Source organism: Serinus canaria, chromosome 1, assembly GCF_022539315.1.
Source record: "Serinus canaria isolate serCan28SL12 chromosome 1, serCan2020, whole genome shotgun sequence".
Taxonomy (NCBI): Eukaryota; Metazoa; Chordata; class Aves; order Passeriformes; family Fringillidae; genus Serinus; species Serinus canaria.
In genome coordinates this window covers 114,613,006-114,641,000 of record NC_066313.1, presented here as the reverse complement: position 1 = coordinate 114,641,000, position 27,995 = coordinate 114,613,006, and the positions used below count along the sequence as shown (strand labels likewise).

The 27,995-nt window shown below is 61.7% G+C and overlaps 3 protein-coding genes and 2 non-coding genes across 8 annotated transcripts; all 5 read left to right on the top strand.

Moving 5' to 3' along the window:
• The first annotated feature begins 350 nt into the window (after positions 1–350).
• Positions 351–8,900, top strand: FHIP1B (FHF complex subunit HOOK interacting protein 1B). 4 transcript variants are annotated; one of them, XM_050975895.1, is made up of 14 exons: positions 366–424; positions 777–818; positions 2,297–2,558; positions 2,635–2,883; positions 3,273–3,659; positions 4,282–4,440; positions 4,521–4,607; positions 4,734–4,901; positions 5,071–5,150; positions 5,328–5,500; positions 6,132–7,085; positions 7,155–7,333; positions 7,590–7,752; positions 8,327–8,900. In XM_050975895.1, exons 3-14 carry the CDS (start codon positions 2,421–2,423, stop codon positions 8,596–8,598), a joined length of 3,009 nt encoding a protein of 1,002 aa, XP_050831852.1. In that variant the 5' UTR covers positions 366–424; positions 777–818; positions 2,297–2,420; the 3' UTR covers positions 8,599–8,900. The 4 variants fall into 4 exon arrangements, with proteins under 4 accessions (XP_050831857.1, XP_050831852.1, XP_050831874.1 ...); XM_050975900.1 differs by lacking the exon at positions 777–818 and having other exon boundaries at positions 351–424; XM_050975917.1 differs by lacking the exon at positions 366–424 and having other exon boundaries at positions 771–818; positions 4,330–4,440.
• A 1,366-nt stretch (positions 8,901–10,266) lies between these two features.
• On the top strand, positions 10,267–12,486 carry RPS11 (ribosomal protein S11). Its single transcript, XM_009099668.3, has 5 exons — positions 10,267–10,416; positions 11,128–11,259; positions 11,457–11,532; positions 11,954–12,083; positions 12,328–12,486. Exons 1-5 carry the CDS (start codon positions 10,402–10,404, stop codon positions 12,449–12,451), a joined length of 477 nt encoding a protein of 158 aa, XP_009097916.2. The 5' UTR covers positions 10,267–10,401; the 3' UTR covers positions 12,452–12,486.
• LOC115484883 (small nucleolar RNA SNORD35) lies at positions 11,632–11,715 on the top strand. Its single transcript, XR_003945617.1, has one exon. It is a non-coding gene; the product is annotated as a small nucleolar RNA SNORD35 (small nucleolar RNA).
• On the top strand, positions 12,156–12,245 carry LOC115484882 (small nucleolar RNA SNORD35). Its single transcript, XR_003945616.1, has one exon. It is a non-coding gene; the product is annotated as a small nucleolar RNA SNORD35 (small nucleolar RNA).
• Positions 12,487–26,624: 14,138 nt separating the features above from the next.
• LOC103824413 (olfactory receptor 52Z1P) lies at positions 26,625–27,669 on the top strand. Its single transcript, XM_030234611.2, has one exon. The coding sequence runs from the start codon at positions 26,692–26,694 to the stop codon at positions 27,667–27,669; it is 978 nt and encodes a 325-aa protein (XP_030090471.1). The 5' UTR covers positions 26,625–26,691.
• The last annotated feature ends 326 nt before the right edge of the window (positions 27,670–27,995 follow it).

Sequence of the window (27,995 nt, the reverse complement as noted above, 5' to 3'; positions counted from 1 at the left end):
CAGGGGTGGCTGGGCCAGCGGGGTGCCCGGTTCCGAGTGGTGCCCGCGCTGGGGCTCTGGGCGCCGAGAGTCCCAGCAGCTGGGTACCCGGTTACCGCTGCCCGGCTCGGAGCGTTCCCCGGTTTCTGGGGATGCCCCGCTCCGGGGGATGCTCGTACAGGGTACCCGGTGCCGGGGTGTCCCGGTACCGCCAGTCCCGGTTCCCGGTTCCAGGTTCCCACGCGCCCCGGCCCCGCCCCACTCACGGTCTAGCCAATGAGCGCTCGAGCTTTCCCGGAAAGGTCACGCCCACCCAGACATATGGGCGTGTCCCGTGCCACGGTGGGCGTGGCCGTGCCGGCGGTGGGCGTGGCCGCGCGCGCCGTGCGTCGGGCGCGGCGGGAAGATGGCGTCGGTCGCGCGGGGCCCGTGGCGGGGGCGGGCGGTAAGCGGCGGCGCCGGACGGACCGGGAGCGGCCGGGGGGCGCCGGTGCACCGGCAATGGGGACACCGCGAGCGGGGACAGCGGGAGCGGGGGGTGCGGGGAGCGGGAAGGGCCTCGGGGTAGGTCCAGCCGCCTTCTGCCGCGGTGCCGGTGTGCCCGGGCCGCCGCCCGCCCTTGGCCGCGCGGGGCCGGAGGGACCGGCCCGGCCCGGCCCGGCCCGGGCGGTGTCGAGGGTGAGGGGACGCGGCGGGGACGGGTCCGAGCGGGCCGCAGGGCCGAGGGGCGGGGGGCCGGGGCCCGGGGGTGCCGGGGGTCCCGGCCCCGCGCCCGACGCCTCCTCTGCCCTCCCCAGGTGCGGCGCTGACGGGTCGGGACCGCCGCGACCTTGACCCAGGTAGGCGGCCCGGCCCCGCGGCATTCAGGGGTCCCGGCTACGCATGACCCCGGAGCCTGAGGGCGTCCCGGTGCCGGTGTCTCCACGGCTCCGGGACTGAGGATGCCCGAGTGAGCAGCACCTTCCGCGGGCTGGGGGACCGCGGCCCCGGGCTGTGACAGCCCCTCGCCTCACCCGAACCACCGGCGCCTACCGGCGACCGCCCTGGCGACCCCTCTGTGACCCCCGCACGGTGCTTCGGTTCCCGGGTGCATCGGAGCGGCCGGCGCTCATCACCCACAACCTCCTGGCACTAGGTGCCATGCTCTGTCCATGGTGGCCGTGCCCTGGTGTCCCTGTCCCTGTCCTGGTGGCACCTGGTGTCCCTGCCTGCAGTGTCCCTTTCCCTGGTCTGGTGGCACCTGATCACCCCCAGTGCTCTGGGTACTTGCTGCCCGGGAGGAGGGTGCTCCCTCACCGCAGCCTGTCCTGGTGGCACTGGGGTGACGCTGGTGTGGTGCCACAGCCCTGTGCTCTGCCCCAGTGGCTGGGTCCTTTGGCATGTGACCCAGGTTGGGGTGAGGGGCACTGGTACCAGAGCAGAAGTAGTGACATCTGGTGTCCCTGTCCCAGCAGCATGGCTCTGGCCGTGTGTCACACAGGTCCCTGCACAGGGACACCACACTCTGGCCTTTGCCTCCGTGATCCTGCTGGGCCTCAGTGCTGGCACTGCCCTGGCATTCAGTGGCTCTAACTTTAGCAGCCACACGAGTGCTGGCTGTGGGTGGGACGGGCTGAGCTGGGTATAAATAGACCGGCCCTGCCCATGCTGTGTCCCACTGCCCCAGCTTCAGACACTTTCCCTTCCTGCCCCTGTGGTTTGGAGTGTCTTAATGGCTCTTTCACTTCCCCAAGCGCCATGCAAGGGCTGTGGCACTGGCTCTCAAAGCCACTGCCTTCCCCATGGGCTGGTGGGGGCCGGGGGGGCCCTGTGGTGTCTCTGTGGTGTCCCTCTGCCCCAGGCACACCGGTGCTGTGGCTCTGGGCCGTGGTGCTCAGTCCTGTGCTGGTGCCTGCGGTGGCGGTGCTGGTGTGTGGCAGTGCTAGGGCACGGGGCACTATAAATATCCTGGCAGCGTTGTCGAGCTGCACCCGCTGTGGGTGCTGCTGAGCATGGGGATGGGCAGCTGTCCCAGTTGTCCTGGTGTCCCTGTGGCTGCTGGGTACATCCCACACCCATGCTGGGCCAGTTCCTGGTTTAAAGTCCAGTCCTGGGTGTGAGCAGGGCTGGGATCCAGAGTCCTCCAGCCACCACTGCACCAGCACACTTGCCCGGCCCAGTTCCCACTGCTGTCTCTCCTGCCTGCCTTTCCTCTTTATTGCTTTGCTTTCCTCCTGACTTTCTTCCTTCCTGGCTTCCCTCCTCTTCCCCTTCTGCCTCCCTTCTGCTGCTGGCTGTGAGGTTGGGCTGGGCTCTCTGACATCCCCTCTCCCTGCAGCCCGCTGGCAGCAGCATGGAGAGAGGACCCTGGTCCCCCACCCGCTCCGCTGTGCCCCCACGGTGGTGCCAAGCCGTGTCCAGCCCGGCTGGGGTGCCCCGGTGCCGTGTGTGACCCCGTGCCCATGGAGAGGATGAGCTGGCTGAGCAAGCTGACCCCACGGGCAGGCGGGCAGCGAGCCCCCCGCAGCGCCAGCCTGCAGCCCCCCGTCACCGCCGACCCCGAGACCTGCCTCATGGTCTTCAAGAACCACTGGGCACAGGTGAGTGGGGCTGGGGGCAGCGAGGATCCCCCAACCCTGCAGCCCCCGGCCCCCACTGCCAGGCCCCCTCCCACAGGTGCTGCGGATCCTGGAGCGGCGCGGGAGCAAACCGGCCCCCGATGACCTCAGCGCCGTCCGCAACAACACCTACCAGATGATGAACCTGCTGGCTGAGGACCGGCCCTGGGGGGACGGCGACAAGGACAGGTCACAGGGGGACGGGGACATGGCCTGTGGGCCCATCCTGGAGTTTGTGGCTGCTGAGAACCTTCTGGAGCGGCTCCTGAGCTGGCATCTGCAGGGTGACTTCACCGAGGAGAGGAAGGTCTGAGTGAGGGGAGCAGCGGGGTCTGCACTGGTGGGGGTTTCTGGGGAGGCTGGGACAGGCTGGATCTGAAAGGTGAAGGTGCTGGGTTGAGGGTCAGCCAGGCCAAGGGTAGGGCACTGTCCCGTGGCAAGTTCAGGTTGGATTGGGATCGAGACTACCCAAGCCATCCTGAAAACTGTGGTGCTGGAGGAAATTCCTCATGGAAGGAATTCCCTCCAGCCCTGTCACAGGTGGCCCAGGGCAGTGCTGGTATCCCCAGCCCTGGGGGGATTTCACAGCCACGTGGATGTGGCACCTGGGGACGTGGTTGAGTGGGCTGGGTTGTGCTGGAGGAGCAGCAGGCCCGGGCGGTCTCTGTACCTTTGCCGCCGTGTGCTCGTGTGCAGGTGGAGCAGCTGAAGCTGTACGAGATGCTGATCAGCCAGGCCCGGCAGCCCCTGCTGCGGCACAAGCCGGTGCTGACGCCGCTGCTGCGCCTGCTGAGCGTGTGCGCCGAGCCTGCCTCGGCCCTGCTGGAGAACAGCCTGGTGCTCCTGCTCAACCAGCTCTGCGTCTCCGTGGCGCGCGAGCCGGCCATCCTGGAGCTCTTCTTCCACAGCCACACGGACCAGGGCCCCGCCAACCTCATCATCTTCTCACTCCTCATCCCCTTCATCCACCACGAGGGCGCACGGGGCCAGCAGGCACGGGACGCGCTGCTGCTCATCATGGCCATGTCAGCCAGCAACCGCGCTGTGGCCCAGTCCATCACCGACAACTCCTACTTCTGCCCGGTACGCATCCCCGGGGGCAGCACTCCCCTCCCCAGGGTGATGTCCCCTCCCTGGGATGGTGCTGGGACCCTGCGCTGCTGGCACAGAGTTGGGCCAGCTGGGGCAAGAGCCAGACAGGCCTAGAGGGAGAAGTCTTGCCCTGCCTTGGGGATGGTGGGGTGCAGGGCTGGCGATTATGGGGAGCTTAGGAATGATGGAAGCTGGGCGATGGAAAGGTTTCAAGTGATGGAGAGCTTTGGGATAGAGGGCTTGGAGATGATGGGAAATCTGGGGGTGATGGCAGGTCTGCATGTGATGGGGAGCTTGGAGGTGACAGAGTAGCCTGGAGACGATGGAGAGCTTGGGGATGAGGGGCCTGGGAACAGGGTACTTGGAGATGATGGGGGGACTTGGTGGTGATGGGAGGCTTGAGATGGTGGAGGGCCCAGTGCTGGGCTGGGGATGAGGGGGCCACTCCCTGCAGTCAGTGGTGGATGCGGGGCCCAGCCCAGCTGCCCTGCCTGGAGCGCTGGCGTGGGGCAGGTCTGTGGGAGGCAGGTTCCTGGGGTTTGGGGAAGGCTGGCTGGGTGCAGCAGCCGGAGGTGTGAGGGGCTGCGGGGCAGCCGAGTACATGTGTTCCCAGGTGCTGGCCACGGGCCTGAGCGCCCTGTACTCCTCCCTGCCCCGCAAGATCGAGGTGCGAGGAGACGACTGGCACTTCCTGCGGCGCGAGGACTGGATCGGCGTCTCCTCCCTCGTGCTCTTCATGAACTCGCTCGAGTTCTGCAATGCCGTCATCCAGGTGGGGCTGAGGGGCTGCGAGGAGCTGAGAGGGGCTCCCAGCCCCACAGGGGGCTGCCTGACCCCCCTGCGGCCCCTCAGGTCGCCCACCCGCTGGTGCAGAAGCAGTTGGTGGATTACGTCCACAACGGGTTCCTTGTGCCCGTCATGGGGCCGGCACTGCACAAGGTGAGGGGCCCTGGCAGCAGGGGTGGGATGGGGGTCTCCTGCCCACGCCACTGCCCACCGTGCGGACGGGCAGGACCCTGTGGCGCCCGTCCCCGCGGCTCCCAGCTGCACGTGCCCCTCCTGCAGACCTCGGTAGAGGAGATGATTGCGAGCACGGCGTACCTGGACTTGTTCCTGCGCAGCGTCAGTGAGACAGCGCTGCTGAAAACCTTCCTGCGCTTCGTGCTGCTGCACCGGCACGACAACACCACCATCCTGGACACGCTGGTGGGCCGCATCAACAGCAACTCCCGGGTGAGCCCCATGCCCCCATGGCCCCCCAGCATCCCCATCCTCATCTTTATCCCATCCCCAGTGTCCCCGTCCTTGTCCCGTCCCATTCCGTTCCCCTGTCCTGCCATGGATGGGTGGCACTGCCCCCTGCCTCCTCCTCTGCCCCTCTGATGCCCTGCACTGTCCCCAGCTCTGCATGGTGTCCCTGAGCCTCTTCCGGACCCTGCTCAGCCTCAACTGCGAGGATGTGATGCTGCAGCTGGTGCTCAGGTGAGGGGGTGAAGTCACCTGCTGCTGGCCCACTCTGGGATGGGCCTGGGGAGTTGCTCCCAGGTGGGCATGTGAATGTGAGGCAGCCACATCATCTGCCCCACTGTGAAGGGGCTGGGGTCCTGTGGAGGGCCCCCATGTGTCCCCTGCAGCTGCCCTGTGCCACCCTGCCCACAGGTACCTGCTGCCCTGCAGCCACGTGATGCTGAGCCAGAAGCGGGCGGTGCGGGACCTGGACATCTACGGGAAGACAGCGGCCAAGTTCCTGTCCCTGATCCCGCGCTGCTGCCAGCCTGAGAGCCCCCCGCCGCCCCGCGACCGGGACGAGGAGCCCCCCTCCCGGGCCAGGGGTACGCCACTGCGGCCCCTCAGGGCCCCTCCACACCCTCCCCATGGCCCCTTGGACCCTGTCCCAACACTGAGTCTCTCCCAGGATCCCTGCAGCCCCTCAGACTCCTTTCCTACCCTGGCTCAGCACTGAACTGTCCCATGCTATCCCTGTGGCCCCTTAGACCCTGTCTCACTCCTGGCTTGATGTGGGACCCTCTCCTGGGGTCTCCATGGCCACTTGTAACCCAGCCCTGCTCCAGCTTGTTGTTGAGTCCCAGCTAAGCCATCCCTATGGCCCCCTCGTAGCCTGGCCCATGCTGTCCCATTGCTGAGCCCTGCCCTGCTGTCCCCTTGGACCCTGTCCCAGCTCAGCGCTGAGCCCCTGGTGCCATTCCTGTGGCAACTTGAGCCCCATCCTCACCCCATCCTGGCACAGTCCCTCATGCCATGCCAGCCCCACATACCCGAGCCCTGATCTGGCACTAGGCTCCCCAGTGCCACCCCCGCAGCTGCTGGGACCCTGTTCCTCCGCCAGCTCAGTGCTGAGCCTTGTGCCACCATCCCCGTGGCATCTGGAATTACCACAGCCCCAGCTCGGTGCTGACCCCCCCCCCCGGTGCTGACCCCGGTGCTGCCCCGTGTCCCCTGCAGGCCACGGCAGCCCCGGCACCGACGCCCCCCCGGCCCCGAAGCCCTCCACGCCGTCGCGCCTCTCCTTCTTCATGCGCCAGGCCAGCACGGCCCCCGCCGAGGCTGCCACCCCCCGCTCCCCCGGGCCCCCCGCGGGCAGCCCCGCCCGGCCTGGCCCCCGGGACGAGGTGGCCGAGCTGGACAGGAACTACCTGGAGTACCTGCGGGACGCGCGGCACAGCATCGACCGCTGCGCCTGGGCCTGCCGCGTCTGGTCGGCGCCCTACGACGGCGAGGAGCCCCGCGCCCCCGGCCCCGCGCCCGACCCCGACAGCCCCCCGGGGCGGCCCCCGGGGCCCCCCACCCCACGGACTAAGAAGCGGGGGCTGCCCGAGGAGGGGGCGCGGGAGGCGCCGGGGGGGACCCTCGGGGGCGATGAGCCCAGGGCGGGGGGGCCCGGCCCCGAGCCCCGGGAGGGGGGGACGCTGGTGAATGGGGCGCACGGGGCGGCCGAGCCGGGGCGGCCGGAGGGGGATGTGGTGGTGAAGAAGGTCCGCCGGAGCCCCCAGGGCGAGGGGGAGGGTGGCGGGGGGGCCCCGAACGGGGCCCCTCGGGTGCAGCCGCCTGGCTGGGAGCCTCTGCCCTCGGTGGACTCGCTGCTGGAGGAGCTGCTGGCCCGCGTGCCCGCCGAGCCCCCGGGTGCCAGCGTGTCCATCGAGACCTTCACCGAGGAGCTGCGTGAGATTGAGGCCGAGATGCAGAACGGGGGTGTCGGTGGGGCCCCGGCCACCCCCACGGAGCCCCCTGAGCCGCCCTTGTCCCACGAGGAGGAGGAGGCGTTTGCCAGCTTCTCCGCGCTGCCCGAGGGGGACACGGGCACCGGGCGGGCGCCGCCACGGCCCCCAGACCCCCTGGCGCAGCTGGTGGCCAGCCCGCCGCGGGCGGTGGGGCCACCCCCCAGCCAGCCCTTCACAGGTGGGCACGGGGGGACAGGGTGGGTCCCAGCTTCCTGCAGGGCCCTGCGTGACCCTCCTGTGTCCCCAGGCCCCTTCGTGTCGGTGCTGTTTGGGAAACTGGAGAACATGCCCCACAACTCTCTGTATGTCAACTTCCTGCTGACGGGGCTGGTGGCCCAGCTGGCCTGCTACCCCCAGCCTCTGCTCCGCTCCTTCCTGCTCAACACCAACATGGTCTTCCAGCCCAGTGTCAAGTCTCTGCTCCAGGTATGGCCCCTGGGGAGCCCCTGACTTCCTGGAGTCATGGGAATGTTTTTAACCCTTTTAAGCTCAAAATTGCTGAGTTCGCCCTGTGCTGCCCAACCCACCCCTGCCCCATGTCCCCCATGGCTGTAACCCTCTCTGGATCCCCTGTTACTGCGGAGTCCCCCCCTTTCCTGTTGGAGTACCCTGTGCTCAAGGGAACGCCCCATCTCATGGGGACCCCTGTTCCTGTGGGGACCCCTGTGCTGTGGTCCTGCAGGTGCTGGGCTCGGTGAAGAACAAGATCGAGAGCTTTGCAGCCACTCAAGAGGATTTCCCAGCGCTGCTCTTCAAGGCCAAGAAGTACCTGATTGCCCGGGGGCGTCTGGACTGGGCTGAGGGGCCCGGGGCTGTCCCTGCCCTGCGGCGCACGGACACCCTGGGTGAGGACAGGGCCCTGGATGGGGGGCTGGGGTCTGCCTGGGGGGCTGAGGGTTCTGCAGGCAGCTGGAACTGGCACGTGGGGCTGGGGGCTGCATGCTGTGTTGAACAAGGAGTTGGGGGCTGCCCTGTGTGTTGCCTGGGGTCTGGGGTCTGCACAGTGTGTAGTGCAGGGGCTGGGGGCTGCACGGGCTGCTGGGGGCTGTGCAGCATTGTACAAGGGACTGTGCATTGTGGGCTGGGGGTTGCTTTGGGAGTCTGGTGTCTGGCTGGGGTGTGGGGTCTATGCAGGGACTGGGGAGGGGGCTTGGGGGTTGTGTGTTGTGTGATAAGGAGGGTTGGAGATGGCGTGGGGGAGCTGAGAGCTGCACTGGCTGGGTGCCATCCCCTGCATGTGCATAGATACGAGCTGTCCCTGGGGTCTGGGCTGGAGGCTGCACTGGGGGCTGTGTGCCCAGGCTGGGGTGTGTGCTGGGGAGGCTGCACTGGGGGCTGTGTGCCCAGGCTGGGGTGTGTGCTGGGGAGGCTGCACTGGGGGCTGTGTGCCCTGTCCCTGACCCTCCTGCATGCCCCCAGCCCGCAGCCGGAAGCCGTCCCTGGGGGAGCTGCTGCTGCGCCACGCCAACAGCCCGACGCGGGCGCGGCACGCGGCGCAGCTGGCGCTGCAGGGGCTGCGGGACGGGGGGCTGCACCCCCTGGCCCCCCCGGCGCGGCACGGCGAGGCCCTGCGCGTGCGCAACGCCGTCTACTGCGCCGTCATCTTCAGCGAGTTCCTCAAGGAGCTGGCCGCCATCGCCCAGGCCCACGCCGTCACCTCCCCGTTCCTCACCGAGCCCCCCGAGGAGTGAGCCCCGCGCCCCCTTTTTAACCGGACTCGGACCTTTTTAATTTATTGGGGCGGCGCCGGGCCGAGGCCGGGCTGCACTTTGGGCAGGAGCGGCCGGCCCCGCCACCCCGGGGGGAGCAGGGCAGGACCCTGGGGCCCCCGGGCTCGCAGGGCGGGGGGCGCGGGGCGGGCTGGCTCTGCCCCCTCGGCCCCGCCGGCCGCTTTCTATGCAAGCCCCGGGGCGCGGGGCTGGGGGGGCTGTGCATGGGGAGGGGATGTGTGTCTGTGCTGTGTAAACCCTTGGCAATAAAGGGTCTGATGGAGGGCAGCGCCTCCCCATCTGTGCAGCTCTCAGGGTTGGGGCTGGCCAGGGTCCCCCGGCACGGCCGGGTGACTGTGTCCTGCTGCTGGCCTCGGACAGCCCCTGTCTGCTCCCCCCTCGGCTCTGGGGGTCTGTGGGGGTCTGTGGGCAGCCACGGGCCCTGGGCTGAGGCTGTGACTGCTGGGGACAGGAGGCAGCTCGTGGAGCAGGTGTCAGCACTGGTCCTCCAGGTGTGGTGTGCTCTGGCCTGCAGTTGCCATGGCAGTTCCCATCCAACACCGCCTGGGGACACCCCCAGGACCCCTTCGTGGCCTTCACACAGAGGTTTCCAGGTGTTCCTGGGGAGAGGGTGGACGTTGCAGATTATTGGGATGGGATGGGGCTGAGGATGATGAGGATGGGGGTGGGATGGGATGAGGTTGAAGGGCATGGAGCCCCAGTGATGGACATACCCAGTGGTGGTGTCTGCTGGGGGTTCTGGGAGCCCTCTGGGCCACGGCCCCATTCTGTGTCCCAATCACCCCCTGGCTGTGTGACCTGTGGGAACAGGGACTGGAGAATGACTGGAGTTCCTGTTCCAGTAGTTCATGTGTTTATTCCAGTCAGTGTCTTCAGCTTTTTTCCAGCTGCACGGTGCAGGTACTTCAGGGAGGAGAGTGGGGTGAACTGTATTCAGCCTTGTCCCAGACAGCCAGCAAAGGGATGTGGAGCCAGCCCAGGCCAGAACCTGGGGGTGCTGCCTGCGTTATCTGCAGTTCAAGCCCTGCACAATTGCCTTTTCAGAACTGCCACTCCATCTGTGACCAAGTCCCACTCACCTCTCGGGGGTTTTGCCCCACGTGAGGTCCTGACTGTACCCAAACAGTGAGGCTAGCAAGGCAGGGAAGCACCCTGTGCTGGCACTGCTCAGGGCTCACCTCGAGGGTGGTGTCCAGTTCTGGGTCCCTCAGTTCAGGAAGGACACAGAGGGCCTGGGGAGAGTCTAGGGCAGGGAATGGAGCTGGGAAGGACTGGAGAATTCCTGAGGGAGCTGGGCAGGGGCTGAGCCTGGAGCAGAGGAGGCTCAGGGGGCCCTTGTGGCTCTGCACAAGTCCCTGCCAGGAGGGGACAGCCGGGGGGGTCGGGCTCTGCTCCCAGGGCACAGGGACAGGAGCAGAGGGAACGGCCTCAGGCTGGGCCAGGGCAAGCTCAGCTTGGCCAGCAGCAGGAATTTGCCCATGGAAAGGGGGCTCAGGCCTTGGCAGGGGCTGCCCAGGGAGCTCTGCAGTGCCCATCCCTGCAGGTGTCAGTCGGTGCTCCGGGCACAGGGAGGGCACAGCCGGCGCTCGGGGCTCTCGGGCCCGCTCCGTTCCCGCTCCCCTCAGGAATTCCGGAGCCGTTCCCGCCTTTCCGGCCCCGCAGCAGCACACCGGCCGCGTGACGTCACTTCCTGCCCCTGGCCCCGCCCCGGGTTAACCCGCGCCCCGCGCGGTCCGCGTCCTCTTTCCGGCCGCGCTCGCCAAGATGGCGGACACGCAGGTGGGTGCTGCGCGGGGCCCGCGGGACAGGCCCGGCACAGCCCTAGGACAGCCCCGTTGGGACCCTGGGAGGGTGATACCGTCCCAGCGGTGGTGGGGGGCGCGGGGGAGGCGGCCCGGACCAGGGAGGTGTGCCGCGGGGGAGGCGTGCGGGAGGGGCGCTCGGTGCCTTAAGGGAGTGGGGGGGATGATGAGGGGAGGCGTGGGGGATCCAGGTGTGGAGACCCGTTCCCCGCGGGGAACCCCTTCCCCAGGGTCGGTGGAGGAAGAGGGGCCGGAATCCCAGAGCCGGCGAGGGCGGGGGGTGTCTCGGTTGGCCGGGATTTGGGGAGGGGGCGGCTGCCGCGGTGGCGGGGAGAACAGAGGGTGCCGCGCTCCAGGGTTCCGGGGCAGCTGAAACCTCCGTGCCCTGGTGCTTTACTTCTCGCGGGGAGGTGCCGTGTCTCGGGGCAGGGGTGTGGGGGAGCAGAGCGTTCCGTGCCTGGAGCTCAGGACGAGTCTCGATGCCCCGAGTTTGGGGGAGGGTAGAGCGTCCGGTGTCCCGGGGCTGGGGGGAAGGATCGGGGGGCTTCACGGTTTTTTGGGGTCTCGGTGCCCCGGCGCCAGGCTCGCTCTCGGTGCTGAGTTCCTGTTACCGGGGGTCTAGGGGCCTGGCTCCCCCCCCCCGCGGCCCGGCTCCCCGTGCTGATTGCCCTGCTGTCCCCACCTGCAGACGGAACGCGCCTACCAGAAGCAGCCGACGATCTTCCAGAATAAGAAGCGAGTGCTGCTAGGCGAGGGGGGCAAGGAGAAGTTGCCCCGCTACTACCGCAACGTGGGGCTGGGCTTCAAGACCCCCAAGGAGGTGAGGGGGTCTGGGCTGGGGGCCGTGGTGGCCCTGATGTGCGTGTGGCATTTTGGGATGGGGTCACTGTTGACCTTGGCAGTGCTGCTTGTACTTGGGGCCTCTGGTGGCTTTCCCCCACCTTTGTTTGAGTGTTCTCTGGGCTCTGGTGGCACATGGGCTCTGTGTGCCCACCTGACACCCTCCTGTCTCTGCAGGCCATCGAGGGCACCTACATCGACAAAAAGTGTCCCTTCACAGGCAATGTCTCCATCCGGGGCCGCATTCTCTCAGGTGAGCTGGAGCATCCGCAGAGGAGTGCTGTGTCAGGTCTGGGGCAGGTAGCCGAGGTAACCAACCCCTGAGGGCCGTGTGCCCCGCCAGTCCTGGAGCCGCAAATGATGGCAATCTCACGATGGTCTGCCGAGCCCACGCGGGCCTGACGACACTGCCACATGGCGTTACTGATGCAGGTGACAGGACCGGGTGTGCTGAGAGCAGGTGGGGGTGGATGGGAGCGGGTGATGTGGGGAGCCTTAGGAAGTGTGTCAGAAGGGTTTGGAGGGGAGCCCTGGTGGAGCTGTGGGCTGGCACTGAGCGGCCAGTAAACAAGGAGAGGTTCCTGGGGTTGGTGCTGTTGCTGCCAGGTGCCACGGGGATCCCTGGCAGTGCCCTGTCAGCCCCTGGTGCTTCAGGTGTGTGTTCCCTGGTGCAGGGGTGGTGACCAAGATGAAGATGCAGCGCACGATCGTCATCCGCCGCGATTACCTGCACTACATCCGCAAGTACAACCGCTTCGAGAAGCGCCACAAGAACATGTCCGTGCACCTGTCCCCCTGCTTCAGGTGTGTGCTGTCCCTGTGCTGTCCCCACACCTGGGAGGGGTCACAGCCCGTCCTCGTCTGGAGCCTGCTCAATGGTTATGATGTTCAAACTCACGATGGTCTGCAGAGTCCCCCGGCTGAGGGGCTGCTGACAATGCCTCTGGCATCTACTGAACCAGGGGCAGGTTCCAGGCACTGTGCCAGGAGGAGGCTCTGAGGGCCAGGTGAGCCCTAGGAGCTCGCTGACCCCCAGGTGTCATTGCAGGGACGTGCAGATCGGGGACATCGTGACTGTGGGCGAGTGCCGCCCCCTCAGCAAGACCGTGCGCTTCAACGTGCTCAAGGTGACCAAGGCTGCCGGCACCAAGAAGCAGTTCCAGAAGTTCTGACCCCTGTGGGAGGAATAAATGCTGGGAAAGTGGCACCACCCGTGTGTGACCTGAAATGAGTCGTGTGTGGTGCAGCCTGGGACCAGTGATGTGTGAGCTGCAGCTGCTCTTGTCCCCTGCTGTGTCTCCAGTCAGTGTTGGTTGGTTCTGGGCTGTGTCTGCCTTCCCAGTGCTGGGTGCTTCCCTGCTGCAGCAGGTGCTGGGTGTGGGTTTGGTAATAATCCAGAACATGAAGTCACCTGGTTGTGACAGGGACAGGTGTGGCCCTGAGGGTCCTTCTCAGCAGGAATGAGCGGTAGAGCACTGGTGGCAGCATCTGGGCCAGCTCTGGCAGTGTCACCTTCATGTTGAAGTGTTCAAGGCCAGGTTGGACAGGACCTGAAGCACCCTGGTGGAAAGTGTCCCTGCTCATGCATGGGGGTGGAGCTGGATGAGCTTTAAAGGTCCATCAGTCCAAACTGATTCCATGACCTCTGGCTGCCTCCACCTGCTCCAGGTGAGCCCCACACCTTTGGCTGTGGGCTGGAGCTGTAGCTCCAGGGTTGAGCTGGAGCCACTCTTCCTGCTCAGACTCGTGAAGGAAAGCTCAGTGCTTGAGGTAAGTTCACATAATTCCCAGCAAATTGAGATTTCTGGGGCTTGGTGGCATCCATGCCTTTGTTCCTGGTCCTGCCAGAACCATGGGACTATCACCAGTTTGCCCTGGAAATCAGGGAGCAGTGCAGGACAGGGGACCGGGTGTTCAGGGACAAGGAGCAGGAGACTTTCCAGTTGGTTGGGGGGACCCTACTTGTGTCTGTGCCAGGAGCTGCCAGGGGGGCCCTGGGCTCATGCCCAGGTGCCAGGGGTGCTCTGGGGCTCATCCCCCTCTTCTGAGGATCCTGGAACTGCCTGAGTTGGAAGGGACACGCAGGGACCGTTGGATCCCTCTGCCCTTCCAGTCACCCTGGTCTCGGGAACATTACCCAGCTTCAGCCTCGGGTGATGTCACTGCCGGGGGCATGAAGCTCCTCCAGTTGGGATTAAAGGGGAGCACGTGGTGTGGGAGAAAAGGGAACATGGAACAGGGATCCATCAGCCTTCCCTGGGACCCTGCCTGTGTGAGACCCCCAGCTCCTGAGCGGGGGCAGCTGAAGCCCCCCAGCACGGAGACCCCAAGCTGCTGGTGCCCCCAGCCCTGTGTGTCCCACAGCAGGGGACTGCAGGACAAGGCCCAGGCCCAGCTCCTTCCCGAGCCCCGTGCTCTGTGGGCAGCAGCAGCTCTGAGGTGCACTGGGTTACCTGAGCCTGCTGTCCTGGGGGGCTCCCAGAAGGGTGGTTGGGGGTCCTGCTGCAGGGCCCCCTGCACTGTCCAGCTGCAGTCTGTCAGCCCTGGGGCTTTGGGAACGCTGGCCTCGTGAAAACCTCATTTGTGGTGATCCCTCTGGCAGCTCCTGTGCCCTCAGCTGTCCTGGGCTGACCCTTCCCAGGGCCAAATGCTGCTGGGGTTTTTCTCTTGGGCCGTGGGGATGCTGGGAACGAGTCCACACTTCAGCCCAGGGACACCTTTACCTGAGGTCAGAGCCAGGTGAGTGGTGCTGTGCAGCCTCGTGTTCTTCGCCCACCCTCATGGTCCCTGTCCCTCTCCCCCCATGCCTGTCTTGGGCTACCCCTGGTGGTGCTGGGTCTCTGTGACACCTGTGTGTCAGTGTGTGACAGACTTCCCAGAGCTGCAGTGCCCATTCCCAGGCGGAGCTAGGTCTGCTCCAGGGCAGCCCCAGGAGCCCTGCAGCACTGAGGGTTTGTGCTGTTTTCCCCCACAGTTCCCCCATGGAAGTCCCCAGGGCCAGGACCAAAGCACATGCTGCTTGGAGCCTGCATCCCCCACACCTCAATGCCCAATTATTTGCTCCTTGGGAGATTATCCCAAGCCTTCATCCTGGAGTGATTAGTCCTCCTCCTTCACTCCCTTAAGCAGAATTATCTGGCTAATGTGCCTCCCCTGTGAGTTACCCCAACAGGCTGGTTCTAACCCCAAACTGATTTTACCGGGTGTCTGAGCTGGGGCTGGGCTGTGTTCCCTCTGCTGGGAGTTGTGGGTCCCTGATGCTCCTGCTGCACCTGCAGAGCTGGCACAGCTCACTTAAAAGCTTTCCCTCTTAATCCCTTCCTAATCCCTCTTAAACCCTGTGACATGCTCAGAGCTGCTGGATTTGGGTTTTTTCAGGGAAGCAGCTCCCAGCAGTGGTGAGGGGAGTGATCGCTGCCCCCCATTTCCCCACTCCTGGATTTTACCTTCTCACAAATGGTCACAGAAACTTCAGTGTCAGAGCTAAGGGACCCCCCCCTTCCTGTAGCAGGAGTGGGGCACTTTGTCCTTCTCCTGCTTTGCTCCAGAGCAGGAACTGCTGCCTGTGGGGCTGTGGGGACGGGAGGATGCTCTGGCACAGGGCTAGCCAGCCTGGCACAATCCATGTCCCTGGAGACCTGCCTGGCACGGGAGAGTCACCCTGGCATGACCTGTGGCTCCAAAGAGCTCCAACCTGGCACGGGAAAGCCAGCCCAGCCTGATCCATGGCCCAGGAGCTGGTGACTGTTCCGTGGCCCTGACCGTGGCCCTGCTAGCCTGGAACAAAGCCCGCATTCCATCACCCGAGGGTTCACATTGTCAGCCTCATCCCCACCCAGCTCCCTGCAGGCTGGCACATTTTGGAATGAATTCCCCTGCCAGGCAGCTCAGTTACTCTGATTGCTCTTGCTCCAGCTGCCAAAGGGGCTCCTGGTACTCTCCCTGCCTCAAAGTGGGAATTTTCCACCCTTGGACTGACCATGGCACCTCTGGTTTCAGTCCAAAGTTCCCAAATGCAGAGACATCTGTAGATCTAAGGGGCTCCTGATTCCAGGGTGGAGCTCCCCAATTCCAGTTTGTCCAAGTTGGGAGGGACCTTAAAATCCATCCCAGTGCCACCCCTGCCATGGCAGGGACACCTCCCACTGTCCCAGGCTGCTCCCAGCCCCAGAGTCCAACCTGGCCTTGGGCACTGCCAGGGATCCAGGGGCAGCCCCAGCTCCAGGGTCCCATGGACACCTGTGTGGTATTTTTGGGGTCCCCCATGGCAGGAGGGAAATGATGAATCTGACTACATGTTCTTAGAAGGCTAATTTATTACTATACTATAACTATACTATAACTATACTATAACTATACTATACTATACTAATGAATAGATAAAGAGCACAGACAGAAGGCTAAAGGATACTAAGGAAAAACTCGTGACTCTCTCCAGAGTCCAACACAGCTTGGCTGTAATTGGCCAATGAGTAAAAACAATTCCCATGTTGGACAGACAATCTCCAACCACATTCCAAAGCAGCAAAGCACAGGAGGAGCAAATGGCATAACAGTGTTTTCCTTGTTCTCTGAGGCTTCTCAGCTTCCCAGGAGAGAAATCCTGGGCAAAGAGGATTTTCCAGAAAGTGTGATGGTGACAGCCCTGGTGCCCAGCCCAGCTCCAGGCCCTCAGTCCCCAGCCTGTGGCAGTGGCAATGTGCTGGGCTCCTCCCGGAGCTGCAAATCCCTGTCCCCACCTGGGCTGTGGCTGTCCCGCCCTGTCCCACACCACGTCATGGTCCAGGGCCAGCCAGGCTCCCTCTCCCTGTTTCCCCAGAATTTCCCCAGAACCTCCCCAGGCTGTTTGTCCTGCTGTATCTCCAGCCCCGGGGGGAGGTGCTCCCACTCCAGGAGTGCCGGGAGCAGTGCCAGGATCCGTGTGGGATCAGACACAGGGGGATGGATCCTGCCAGGGACATCAGCCTCTGGGTCCTGAACGGGGTAGGGAGAGGGACCTGGGACCCTCAGGGACAGGGACAGTGCAGGGGTGGCACTGGGGACAGGAGACACCGGATCTAAACCTGTGAAGAGGAGCTGCTGGCAGATGGACAGATGTGCTGAGGAGGTGGCCAGTGTCCTGAGGAGGTGGCCAGTGCCCTGAGGAGACCCGTGGCTTTGCCAGAGACACAGGACCACAAGTGGCAACTGTGGTGTCCCCAGCTGGGCACTGTGACCACCAGGGCTGGAGGTGCTGCCAGGGCTGCTGTGCCCCTGCAAGGAGCAGGGCAGGGGAGGAGCTGCCCCCACCCAAAAGGAGGATGTGCTTGGACACTCACCAGAGAGCAGCACAGGTAAAACCAGCGGGGCCCTGTGGGCTCCGTGGGGCTTCTCAGGCGTGCCAGCCCTGCCCAGGAGCCCGAGCACAGCTTTGTGTCCCTGTGTCCCTGCCTGGGTCAGCTCCTCTCGGGACTTCTGCTGGTCACAGTCACTCTGAGATACCTACAAGCTTCTTTTTGCCAGCCTGGCCATCGAAGGAGGAGTCAGGATTTTCTGTTCTCGTTCTCAAAGTTGTTCATTATTTCTTATCTATAAAATTCTTTCTCCGACCCACCATGGTCTGTCCAGCAGGTCAGGTTGAGGCACACTGACCACCTTGGGGGGGGTGTTGGCTTTTTATACTAAAAACTACGTGTGTAATATTTACAATTACTTCCCAATACCTATCACCTGTGTCAGACAGTGAGCTGCTACCCTAAACCAACCCAAAAGTGCCACCACCACAGCAGAAGATGGAGGACAAGAAGGAGAAGAAGGAGAAAGGCTGGACATGCCCAGATTGCTCCATCTTGCCCCCTGAACCCCATTTTAAACCCCAAAATTCTACATTTTCACCCTGTGATAAATTCACTATCATTCTACTTAGACTTTTGTGGCTTGCAGATCCTCATGCAAGGTTGGTAATTTTTTCCATGGGTCAAGATGAAAGGCCCAGGGGTCTTGGGCTCTGTGCCAGGGTCTCTGAGCCCCCTGGCAGGGTCTGGAGCCTCCTGGGTTCCGACAAGCTCCAGCTCCCTGGGCTGTTTGGTGTCCCTGTGTCCCCTGCCCTGTGCCAGCTCCAGCTCCCTGGGCTGTTTCCTGCCTGGGGGTCTCTGTCCCTGTCTGAGCCACACTCCTGGGGCACCCCCAGCCCCTGGGGGTTCCTGTGATGGGCAGAGCAGAGCTGGCCCCACTGTCACCCCAGTGCTGAGCTCCTCACTCCACTGCCCCGCTGGAGAGCCCGGGCCAGGCAGGAGCTCCCTCCCGGCTGCTGCCCAGCCCAGAGCCAGGAGCTCCCTGGTGGAATTGGTGAGCTCCTGGGGGCTCTGGGAGCTGCTGCCCAGCCCAGTGCCAGGAGCTCCCTGGTGGAATTGGTGAGCTCCTGGGGGCTCTGGGAGCTGCTGCCCAGCCCAGAGCCAGGAGCTCCCTGGTGGAATTGGTGAGCTGCTGCCCAGCCCAGAGCCAGGAGCTCCCTGGTGGAATTGGTGAGCTGCTGCCCAGCCCAGTGCCAGGAGCTCCCTGGTGGAATTGGTGAGCTCCTGGGGGCTCTGGGAGCTGCTGCCCAGCCCAGAGCCAGCACAGCTGTCATGCAGCATCACTCAGGAGGGCAATTACATGTCATTGTCTGTAATTATGTGTAATTCCATGCAATTCTTTGCCATTTTGGTGACAATATGTGCTGTGGTGGGTTCGGCCCGTGCTGAGTTAGCCTTTCCCCAGCCAGGGACTCTCCCATGGGAATTCCTGACCTTGCTGTGGTCTGGAGACCTCCATGTCCCCCTCATCTTGTTGTCACCACACCCACCCCCCTTTCTGTGTGTGACCCTTGGGACAGGGTCCCTGGTGGCCATGGCAGGGCTAGGGAGCAGCTGGGTTCTGCTCCCAGAGGGGGTAAAAAACGCCAATCACTTGTTTTTAAAATTTTAAAAGTTTAATAGTAATAAAATGGTTATAAAAATAGTAACATAATTAGAGTACTAATAATTTGGACAATTTGGATTAGGACAATACGAGACAATAAAAACAAAGAGTTACGGACAGTCCGGGTACCTTTTCTGGGCAAAATAAGCCCAAAAAGGCCCCATGTGAACAGAGGATTAACCCTTAAAAGCAACAGCCTGTTGCACATTCCCACAGCCCATCCCTGGTGCATCAATTCCATTCCCACCCAGGATTCTGGCTGGGCAGGGTCAGCTCCTTCCTCTGGATCCTGACGGCGTCTCCAGGGCTGAGCAGGCAGGAAGGAGTTCGTTTGTCCTGATAATGGGGCAATAAATTCTCTTTCTCTGAAAGATTCAGGTGTCCCATGGCTGCTGTCTCAGTGCGAGTCCTTTCTTTAGGAAAAAAGTATCTTCCATAGCAAAGTTTCTATTTCAACATTGTGTTATAACCTAAAGCTATATTTAACACACTACTAAAAGATTAACCCAGCAGAACTTTCTAACATAACACAAATAATATTCATTGACTGTTCACCCAAAGCCAATCATAAAATACACATTTTTCACAGGGGGGGTGACCAAAGGTTGGACTCGGTGACCTTGAGGGTCTTTTCCTCCCTCAGAGCTCCCAGGGGCTCCAGGTGTGGGGCAGCAGCTGCTGCAGCTCAGGTGCATCTCTGTCCCCCCTGTGCAGCTGCCCTGGGCTCCTGTGCTGCTCCCACAGCACTGCTGCCTGTGGGCACTGTGAAAAGTGCACATTGCTTGGCTCTACACAGATATTTACTGTGTGTGTTTTGTTGTATGGACTAGTAGTGCTGTATTAACATTTTAATAGTATGGTAAATGTAGTTTTGTAGTTAAAAGGTAACTTTTGTAGTTAAAATAGAAACCAATATAGGTGAGATACTTTCTTAAGAAAGGAATGAGGTACTCACACTGAGACAGCAGCCATGGGACACCTGAATCTTTCAGAGAAAGAGAATTTATTGCCCCATTATCAGGACAAACGAACTCCTTCCTGCCTGCTCAGCCCTGGAGACGCCGTCAGGATCCAGAGGAAGGAGCTGACCCTGCCCAGCCAGGATCCTGGGTGGGAATGGAATTGATGCACCAGGGATGGGCTGTGGGAATGTGCAACAGGCTGTTGTTTTTAAGGGTTAATCCTCTGTTCACGTGGGGCCTTTTTGGGCTTATTTTGCCCAGAAAAGGTACCCGGACTGTCTGTAACTCTTTGTTCTTATTGTCTCATATTGTTCTAATCCAAATTTTCCAAATTATTAGTACTCTAATTGTATTAGAGTACTATTTTTATAACCATTTAATTATCATTAAACTTCTAAAATTTTAAAAACAAGTGATTGGCGTTTTTCACAGGCAGAGAGGGCAGTTAATTGAAACAATTAATTAGCTAGATAATTACCTGCTGCTTCTGCATGAGGCACTTAATTGTGTAGTTATTTATTTATTTAGCTATTTAACTATTGGCTTTTTAAGTTATTTATTTAGTTATTCAGTAAATTCATTACTTAATTACCACTGACTTTAATAATTTAGTTATTCTGGAAATTAATTATTTAATTACTTAGTATTGTAATTATTTAGTTTTTCAGTAAAATCATTTTACTGGCAGCCACAGCACAATCTTTGTCACCCCAGCAGTGCCAAGGATCCTCCAGGAGCCACCACAGAAATCACCAGGGCGACAAGAGGGAAATTCCTGCAGGTTGGTGGGGTTTGAGCCCCAACCACCCCTTTGTGCCACCTGCCCTCAGCCTCCTCCTCCTCTGGGCTGGGAATGCCCTGGGCTGAGCCAGCTCCGCTCCTGGAACGTGGGGAGTGGGGAATTGGGTGTGAAACTGGGATGGGAAGTGGGGGAATTTGGGTGTGAAACTGGGATGGGAAGTGGGGGATTTTGGGTGTGAAACTGGGATGGGAAGTGGGGGATTTTGGGTGTGAAACTGGGATGGGAAGTGGGGGATTTTGGGTGTGAAACAGGTGTCTGACTCTGTGCCAAGGTCTCTGAGGCCCCTGCCAGGGTCTCGAGCTTTCCAGGGCAGCCAGAGGAATGTCCTGGTCCCTACAGCAGCTCTGGACTGTGCACAGTGCCACTGCCAGCTGCCCTGGCACACCTGGGGCTCCCCACGGAGCTGCTGGGCTGTGGCAGCCTGGTCTGCACCTGAGCTCCCCACGCTCCTCCCTGCAGACAACACCTCTGGGTTTACCTGTCCTGGGCTCTGCAGGTAGGGCACACCACAAACGCAGTGTGTCTGCAGACCCCAGGGCACAGCCAGCCCCTGAGGGGGCAGAGCTGGCTGTGACCCCGGCACTGGGGCAGGACAGACCCCTGAGCTGTGCCTGGGGTGGAGCACCCCCAGATCTGTGAGAGGAGCAGAGGAGAAGCAAAGCACCCAGAGGCTGGTGTGGAGCAGAGCCTGGCTGGTCTCTGAGCTCTTGGTGATCATTCAGTGTTCTGGTTTGAGGGAGAAGGACAAAACCTGGCACCCTGAGACATGGGCTGAGCCCCAGAGGGGGTTTTGGGGGTGCTGCTGCTGACCCTTCTTGCTGGAATCTGCTCTGGCAGAGTTCCTGTGGGAGCCCCTTGCTCTGGAGCCCTGCTCAGCCAGGTGCTCCCCTCTGTGGGATGCCCCACTCGTCCCTGCAGCCCTCCAGGGCTGGAGATGGGGTGCAGCAGGGGGCTGGGAGGCTGGGGGTGCAGGGGGCTGCTGGGGCTCCTAGAGCTCAGTGCCAGCAGGGACACACCGTGGGCACAGCAGGGACACACTGTGGATACACCATGGACACAGCAGGGACACAGCAGGGACACACCGTGGATACACCAGGGACACAGCATGGACACAGCAGGGACACTCTGTGGGCACAGCAGGGACACAGCAGGGACACTCCAGGGACACACCATGGACACACCAGGGACACACCGTGCACACAGCAGGGACACACCATGGACACTCCAGAGACACACTGTGCACACAGCATGGACACGCCAGAGACACACTGTGCACACAGCATGGACACACCAGGGACATAGCAGGGACACACCAGGGACACACTGTGCACACATCAGGGACACTCCAGGGACACTCTAGGGATACACCAGGAGTCCGGGTGATGATCCCTCGGTCCCTGGGTGTCCCAGAGCCCGGGGGCTGTGCCTGCCCGCAGGACCATTTCCTGCCTCGCAGGGACCTCTGGAGTCACTCCCAATCTCTCAGCGTCTCTCACATCCCAGTGGCGCTGTCCATGTCTCCTCTCTGCTGCCCAGGCTGGAGCTTCCCCTGGGCTCTCCGTGCTCCTCTTCCTCCTGCCAGCCCCAGAGTGTGCCCCGTGTGTGCCCCAGCTCTGGGGACAGCAGGGACAGCCCCACATCTCAGTGCCCCCAGCACACCCTCCCTGCTGGGCTCCGTCCCTGGGCTGGGCTCTGCCCGGCTGGCTCTGGGCTCCTGCTGCAGCCCTGAAGCCCCCGGGGTGGGTGGGGTGGGCTGCGGCTCACGGTGGGCAGGGCTGGGCAGGCTCTGGGGCCCACTGGGGGGTCTGGGGCAGGGGACAGGGAGGAGATGAAACCAGCCCTGTCACTGTCACATTTTCTGAAAAATTCCTTTGCCCAGGATTTTGCTCCTGGGAAGCTGAGAAGCCTCAGAGAAAAAGGAAAACAATAATTATCTGATTGCTTCTCCTGTGTTCTGCTGCTTTGGAATGTGTTTGGAGACTGTTTATGCACAGGTGATTGTTTAATTGAATTCTGATGTGAATTGTTTTGACTTATTGGCCAATCAGGGCCAAGCTGTGTCAGACTCTGGAGAGGGTCACAAGTTTTCACTATTATCTTTTTAGCCTTCTGTAAGTATCCTTTCTGTATTCTTTAATATAGCTCAGTTTAGTATTCTTTAATATAAAAATAAAAGAAAATAATAAATTAATTAAAATAATAAATTAGCCTTCTAAGAACATGGAGTCAGATTCATCACTCCTGCCTAAATCTGGGAGCCCCACAAATACAGCCCAGGGTGGGAAGAGTCCATGGCAGGAGGGGAGCCTGGAGCTCCTGGAGCCAGCCCTGTGTGAGGGCACAGCTCTGCTGACAGAGGGACAGAACTGCCAGGCTTGGAGAGAACCTCCCAGGCCATTGGGTACAGCTGCTGACAGCTGCTGCCCTGCCAGGACAGTGAGGAAAATCCTCCCAAATCACTGGGTACAGCCTGCTGACAGCTCCTGCCCTGCCAGGATAGTGAGGAAAATCCTCCCAAATCACTGGGTACAGCCTGCTGACAGCTCCTGCCCTGCCAGGATAGTGAGGAAAATCCTCCCCAGTCATTGTGTTAAAAATGAGAGCAGGTTCCTGGTACTGAAGTGATTTCAGCATTTATTACAATAAAAGAAAGGCCCAAAGCAGGCCCCGGGCCGGGCAGGAGCGTTCCCCCGAGGGTGGAGCAGGGCCTATGGTGATGGCCCCGAAGGTCCAGGGAAATGGCACAGCTTCCCTGGGTCAGGAGCCCCTTTTTATCCTGTTTTTGTCCCTCTGGATTGGTTTCTGTTTGGATCCTTTGTTTGCATGAAGGTTTCAGGCCTTGCTTGGCCCTTACAGCTCTGGTGCTCTTTGCTGAGGTTGTTATGGTACCCTGAGTACAGGATTTCCTATAAGGACCCTTTTAACCCTTGTACAATATAACAACCAAACTAACAGTTCGGGCTTAACCATCTATTAACCGTTTTACAACAGTTTCTCACCTGTTTTTAACAGCTGAGTCCAGCCTCCATCTGGATCCCGTGCAGTGCCCGAGGCTGGTGCTGCAGCAGGGCTGGGCAGGCTCTGCCTCTGCCTCTGCCTCAGCCTCTGCCTCTGGCTCTGGCTCTGGCTCTGGCTCTGCCTCTGCCTCTGCCTCTGCCTCTGGCTCTGCCTCTGCCTCTGCCTCTGGCTCTGGCTCTGGCTCTGCCTCTGGCTCTGCCTCTGCCTCTGGCTCTGGCTCTGCCTCTGCCTCTGCCTCTGCCTCTGCCTCTGCCTCTGCCTCTGCCTCTGGCTCTGGCTCTGCCTCTGCCTCTGGCTCTGCCTCTGCCTCTGCCTCTGCCTCTGGCTCTGCCTCTGCCTCTGCCTCTGGCTCTGGCTCTGCCTCTGCCTCTGCCTCTGCCTCTGCCGCAGGAGGAGCAGCCCCGGGGGGAGTCCAGCCCACCCGAGGGCTCACAGCACCTTCCAAACCCTCCCTGGAGCCGAAGCAAGGGGAATCCAATCCTAATGCTGATTTTGAGATGCGTGAGGCAGCAGAGAGTCAACACCGATGTTTGTAATTGTGAGGCTCCTGTGGAATGTTTCCATGGCTGCTGCAGGAGGGATGGGGCCTGGTCAGAGCCTTCCCTGGATCCCATATCCTGCTGCAGGAGGGATGGGGCCTGGTCAGAGCTTCCCTGGATCCCATATCCTGCTGCAGGAGGGATGGGGCCTGGTCAGAGCTTCCCTGGATCCAGGATCCTGCTGCAGGAGGGATGGGGCCTGGCCAGAGCCTCCCTGGATCCCATATCCTACTGCAGGAGGGATGGGGCCTGGCCAGAGCCTCCCTGGATCCCATATCCTGCTGCAGGAGGGATGGGGCCTGGTCAGAGCTCCCTGGGTCCAGGATCCTGCTGCAGCACCAGAAGCTCCCAGTCCTTGTTGCCCCAGGAGCCGTGTCTTTGGGAGGAGGGAGATGTGTCCCGGGGTGAAGGAGGGATGGGGAAGGAGGGGTTGGGACTGAGAGCAGCATTGCTGGGTGGGGCAGGACACGGCTCAATATTGACTTTTCTGACAATACTTTTTGCACTTGATGGTCTTAGAGGTCACAAAGTCAGGGAATAATGGAATTCCAGATGGGTTTGGGTTGGGAGGGACCCTAAATCCCACCCAGTGCCACCCCTGCCATGTCAGGGACACCTCCCCCTGTCCCAGGCTGCTCTCAACCCCAGTGTCCAACCTGGCCTTGGGCACTGCCAGGGATCCAGGGGCAGCCCCAGCTGCTCTGGGCACCCTGTGCCAGGGCCTGCCCACCCTGCCAGGGAACAATTCCTTCCTAATAATGACTTTGTGGATTGTTGATTTGATCAATGATCTCACGATAATTGCAGTCAGAATGGTCGATCAGTGTCCATGGGCTGGGGTTAGGGTTAGGGTTAATGATTTTGTGGATCCTTGATTTGATCAATGATCCTCATTGATAATTATAATTGGTAATTGATAATTACAATCAGGATGGTCGATCAGTGCCCACGGGCTGGGGTTGGCAGAGGGGAGCTGGCAGCTTGAGGGGGGTTCCAGCAGTGGAGAGACACTGTCCCTGTCCCTGCTGCGGATAAAACTCCCAGAGATCCGCGATGCCCTGGATCCCAGGCTGTGCCCAGCTCCTGCCCAGCTCTTCCCAGCCCGGGCCGGGGTCCGGTGCCCGAGAAGAGAGGAAAATCATTGCAATGCAAATGCTGGGAAAGCAGGAAATGCCTCCCCGGGAGTGTGAACTGCTGTTAATGGTTAATGCGCCGGCAATTTAAACTCTCCCGGTGCAGGCGCGGGCGCTCCCCCGGAGGTGTGCGGAGGAAGGATCGGTGCCCTCGGCCCCGGCGGCACCGGGGGCTCCGGGCTCCCCCGGCCGGGCTCCTGTCCCCAGCGCGGGTGGCCCCTGGTGAGTCCTGCTCTGTCACACCTGGGCTTGGGGCAGCTGCAGAGGCTGGAGGGAGGCACAGAGGTGTGCCAGAGGAATAGATTTCCTTATTTCTGGGAAGTGGAGGTGCAAAGCCTTGCTGAGCTGCTTTGTGGCCCACGCACACTGCCAGGCTGGTGCTGGAGCCTGGGAATGCGCCCAGGCGGATTTAATTCCCTGCTCCGGACCCACGCCGGCTCGATTCACCCGGGTGACAGGGGTCTGCAAGCGGAAGAGGCGGCTGGACAAATATTTGCGATGAGCTGAAGGTCTTTTCTGCCCTGAGCCGTGTTTTCTGCGGGCTTTTGGTTCAGGGAGCCGAGTCCTTAATGGAAGCACTTAGAAATGCAAACACGTCTGGCTCGGGTACCTGCTGCTTGCAAGGAAAGTAAACCAGGCTGCTAGCAGGGAAGGTTTATCTCTGCTCCGAATCCAACTGGTTTTCCTCCATCCTGCCCTGGTGTGGAGCTCTTCTGATGTACGACGGGGTTTACACAGGGCGTGGGGGCTGGGGTAAGATGGGGAAGCTCACAGACCCAGCAGTCCTGTGGTGGGATCTCCTCACAGCCCTTCCCAAGGCAGGAGGATTTGCATCTTGGCTGGTTTGCATTATTCCATCTTCAGAGATGCCCTCAGGCCATCAGTCATGGGGCAGTGCTTCCAGCTGGGGTCGGTGCTCCCAGCTCCGGCTGCCCGGCTCTTCTGGAACCGGGAAAACGGAGCTCAGAGCCTGGAGGGGCTCCAGGGCCAGCGTCAGAGCAGAGCTCTGCATTGGGGTGTTCCCCTGGCGTACTTCTGCTCTGGGCCAGAATTTCTTTGTCCAAGGATCACTCTGGGCAGTCCACTGTGTCTTTACCCCTCTTGATGAAGGAGTGGAAAAGGAATCAAGCAAAAGGCAGGAAAGGAGAGGGCTCCCTCTGCTCCAGAGCCAGGCTGGGAGAGCTGTTCAGGATGGAGAAGAGAAGGCTCCAAGGTGACCCCGGAGCTCCTTCCCGTGCCTCAAGGGGCTCCCAGTGAGAAGTGTGACGGCTGGCACAGCCCTCAGAGGTGCAGCTGTGTGTCAGTCACATCCCAGACACTGCCCAACATCGATCCTGGGGAAGGATTTATTCCTACATTTGGGGTTTTACAAGGAACTTTGGTCTGAGCAGGATGACAAAGTGTGTAATTTCACCTCCCCGGAGGAACCTGAGTGCCACCACAGACACAGCTCTGTGTGTGCTCACAGATGGAGCCACTGGCTGTGACAAGGCTGAGGGTTACTTTTATGACTGTTTCTATGACTTTTACAAGGGTTTTGTGGCAGTGGATAAAGCAGAGATGGAAAAGTCCTGGCCTGTTTAGCAGTGGGAGAGCAGAGATGTTTTCCTTCCAGCCACACTTGGTGGGACTGGCAGGACAAACAGGATCCTCTGTACAGAGCACAGCGAGGGAGGGCACCCCTTGGGGCGGAAGGCAGGAGCCTTGTGTCCTGCTTTGCAGCCTCTCTCAGGTGTTGGGGCAGAGCCAGGCTCACAGGGGTGGTTTGTCCCTTCTCCTGTGCAGCCTCTCTCAGGGGTGGTTTGGCCCTTCTCCTTTGCAGCCTCTCTCAGGTGTGGTTTGTCCCTTCTGCTTTGCAGCCTCTCTCAGGTGTTGGGGCAGAGCCAGGCTCACAGGGGTGGTTTGTCCCTTCTCCTTTGCAGCCTCTCTCAGGTGTCAGGGCAGAGCCAGGCTCACAGGGGTGGTTTGTCCCTTCTCCTCCCTGCACAGAGCCGGGCCGGGCCTGAGCCCGGGGGCGCCATGTACGAGCTCAACGAGAGCAGCTTCGACCCCATCACCTTTGTGCTGACGGGCATCCCGGGCATGGAGGAGTCCCACGTCTGGATCTCCGTGCCCTTCTGCCTGATGTACCTCACCGCCGTGCTCGGCAACCTGCTGCTGCTCTTCCTCATCGCCACAGACCGCAGCCTGCACGAGCCCATGTACCTGTTCCTGGCCATGCTGGCACTCTCGGACCTGCTGCTGTCCACCGCCACCGTGCCCAAAATGCTGGCCATCTTCTGGTTCGGCGCCAGGGAGATCTCCTTCGATGCCTGCATGGCGCAGATGTTCTTCACCCACTTCAGCTTCATCGTGGAGTCCTCGGTGCTGCTGGCCATGGCCTTCGACCGCTACGTGGCCGTGTGCGCCCCGCTGCGCTACGGGGCCCTGCTGACGCCCTCGGCCATCGCCAAGGTGGCGGCGGCCGCCGTGGCCCGCGGGCTGTGCATCATGTGCCCGCCCGTGTTCCTGCTGAAGCGCCTGCCCTACTGTGGGCACAACGTCATGCCCCACACCTACTGCGAGCACATGGGCATCGCCCGCCTGGCCTGCGCCGACATCCGCGCCAACGTGTGGTACGGGCTGACCACGGCGCTGCTCTCCTCGGGGCTGGACGTGGTGCTCATCGCCGCCTCCTACGCGCTCATCCTCAGGGCCGTGTTCCGCCTGCCCACCCCGCGCGCGCGCCTCAAAACCCTCGGCACCTGCGGCTCCCACCTCTGCGTCATCCTCATGTTCTACGTGCCCGCCTTCTTCTCCTTCCTCACGCACCGCTTCGGCCGCCAGGTGCCCGGGCAGGTGCACATCCTGCTGGCCAACCTCTACGTGGTGGTGCCACCCATGCTCAACCCCATCGTCTACGGGGTGAGGACGCGGCAGATCCGCGAGCGCGTCGCCCGCCTGCTCTGCCCCGCGGGCGCCCGCTGTGCCTGCCCCGGCTGGGGGGGCGGCTGCTGAGCAGGGAGGGCTGGGGGGCAGCTCTGGGATGGCTCTGGCATGGAGAGCAGCACCAAGGCTGCAGCACTGCTGGGCCTGGAGGAGCCAGGCTTGCCCGAGGCCTTCCAGGGAAGCTGGAGGTGGTGGGATTTCTGGAAGCGTGGGCTTGGCTCATAGGCACCTCCACTGCTGCTGGTTTCTCCTGGAGCTGCTTCCCCTGAATTTCCTTCACTGGCACAGACTGGGCAGGTTCAGCTGAGAAGCATCCAGGCACTTGGACCTGCTGACTCGCTGTCACCTGCTGCAGCTGGTTATGTTTGCTGCCCTACAGCTTCATTTCTGCCTGT

Bases quoted from the DNA above. Each gene is read 5' to 3' on its own strand.
- LOC103824413 (XM_030234611.2), top strand. From the start codon at position 26,692: ATGTACGAGCTCAACGAGAGCAGCTTCGACCCCATCACCTTTGTGCTG.
- FHIP1B (XM_050975900.1), top strand. From the start codon at position 2,421: ATGGAGAGGATGAGCTGGCTGAGCAAGCTGACCCCACGGGCAGGCGGG. The intron at 4,902-5,070 runs GTGAGCCCCATG...CACTGTCCCCAG, and splicing joins GCATCAACAGCAACTCCCGG to CTCTGCATGGTGTCCCTGAG. The intron at 5,151-5,327 runs GTGAGGGGGTGA...CCCTGCCCACAG, and splicing joins ATGCTGCAGCTGGTGCTCAG to GTACCTGCTGCCCTGCAGCC.
- RPS11 (XM_009099668.3), top strand. The intron at 11,260-11,456 runs GTGAGGGGGTCT...CTGTCTCTGCAG, and splicing joins GCTTCAAGACCCCCAAGGAG to GCCATCGAGGGCACCTACAT. The intron at 12,084-12,327 runs GTGTGTGCTGTC...GTGTCATTGCAG, and splicing joins CACCTGTCCCCCTGCTTCAG to GGACGTGCAGATCGGGGACA.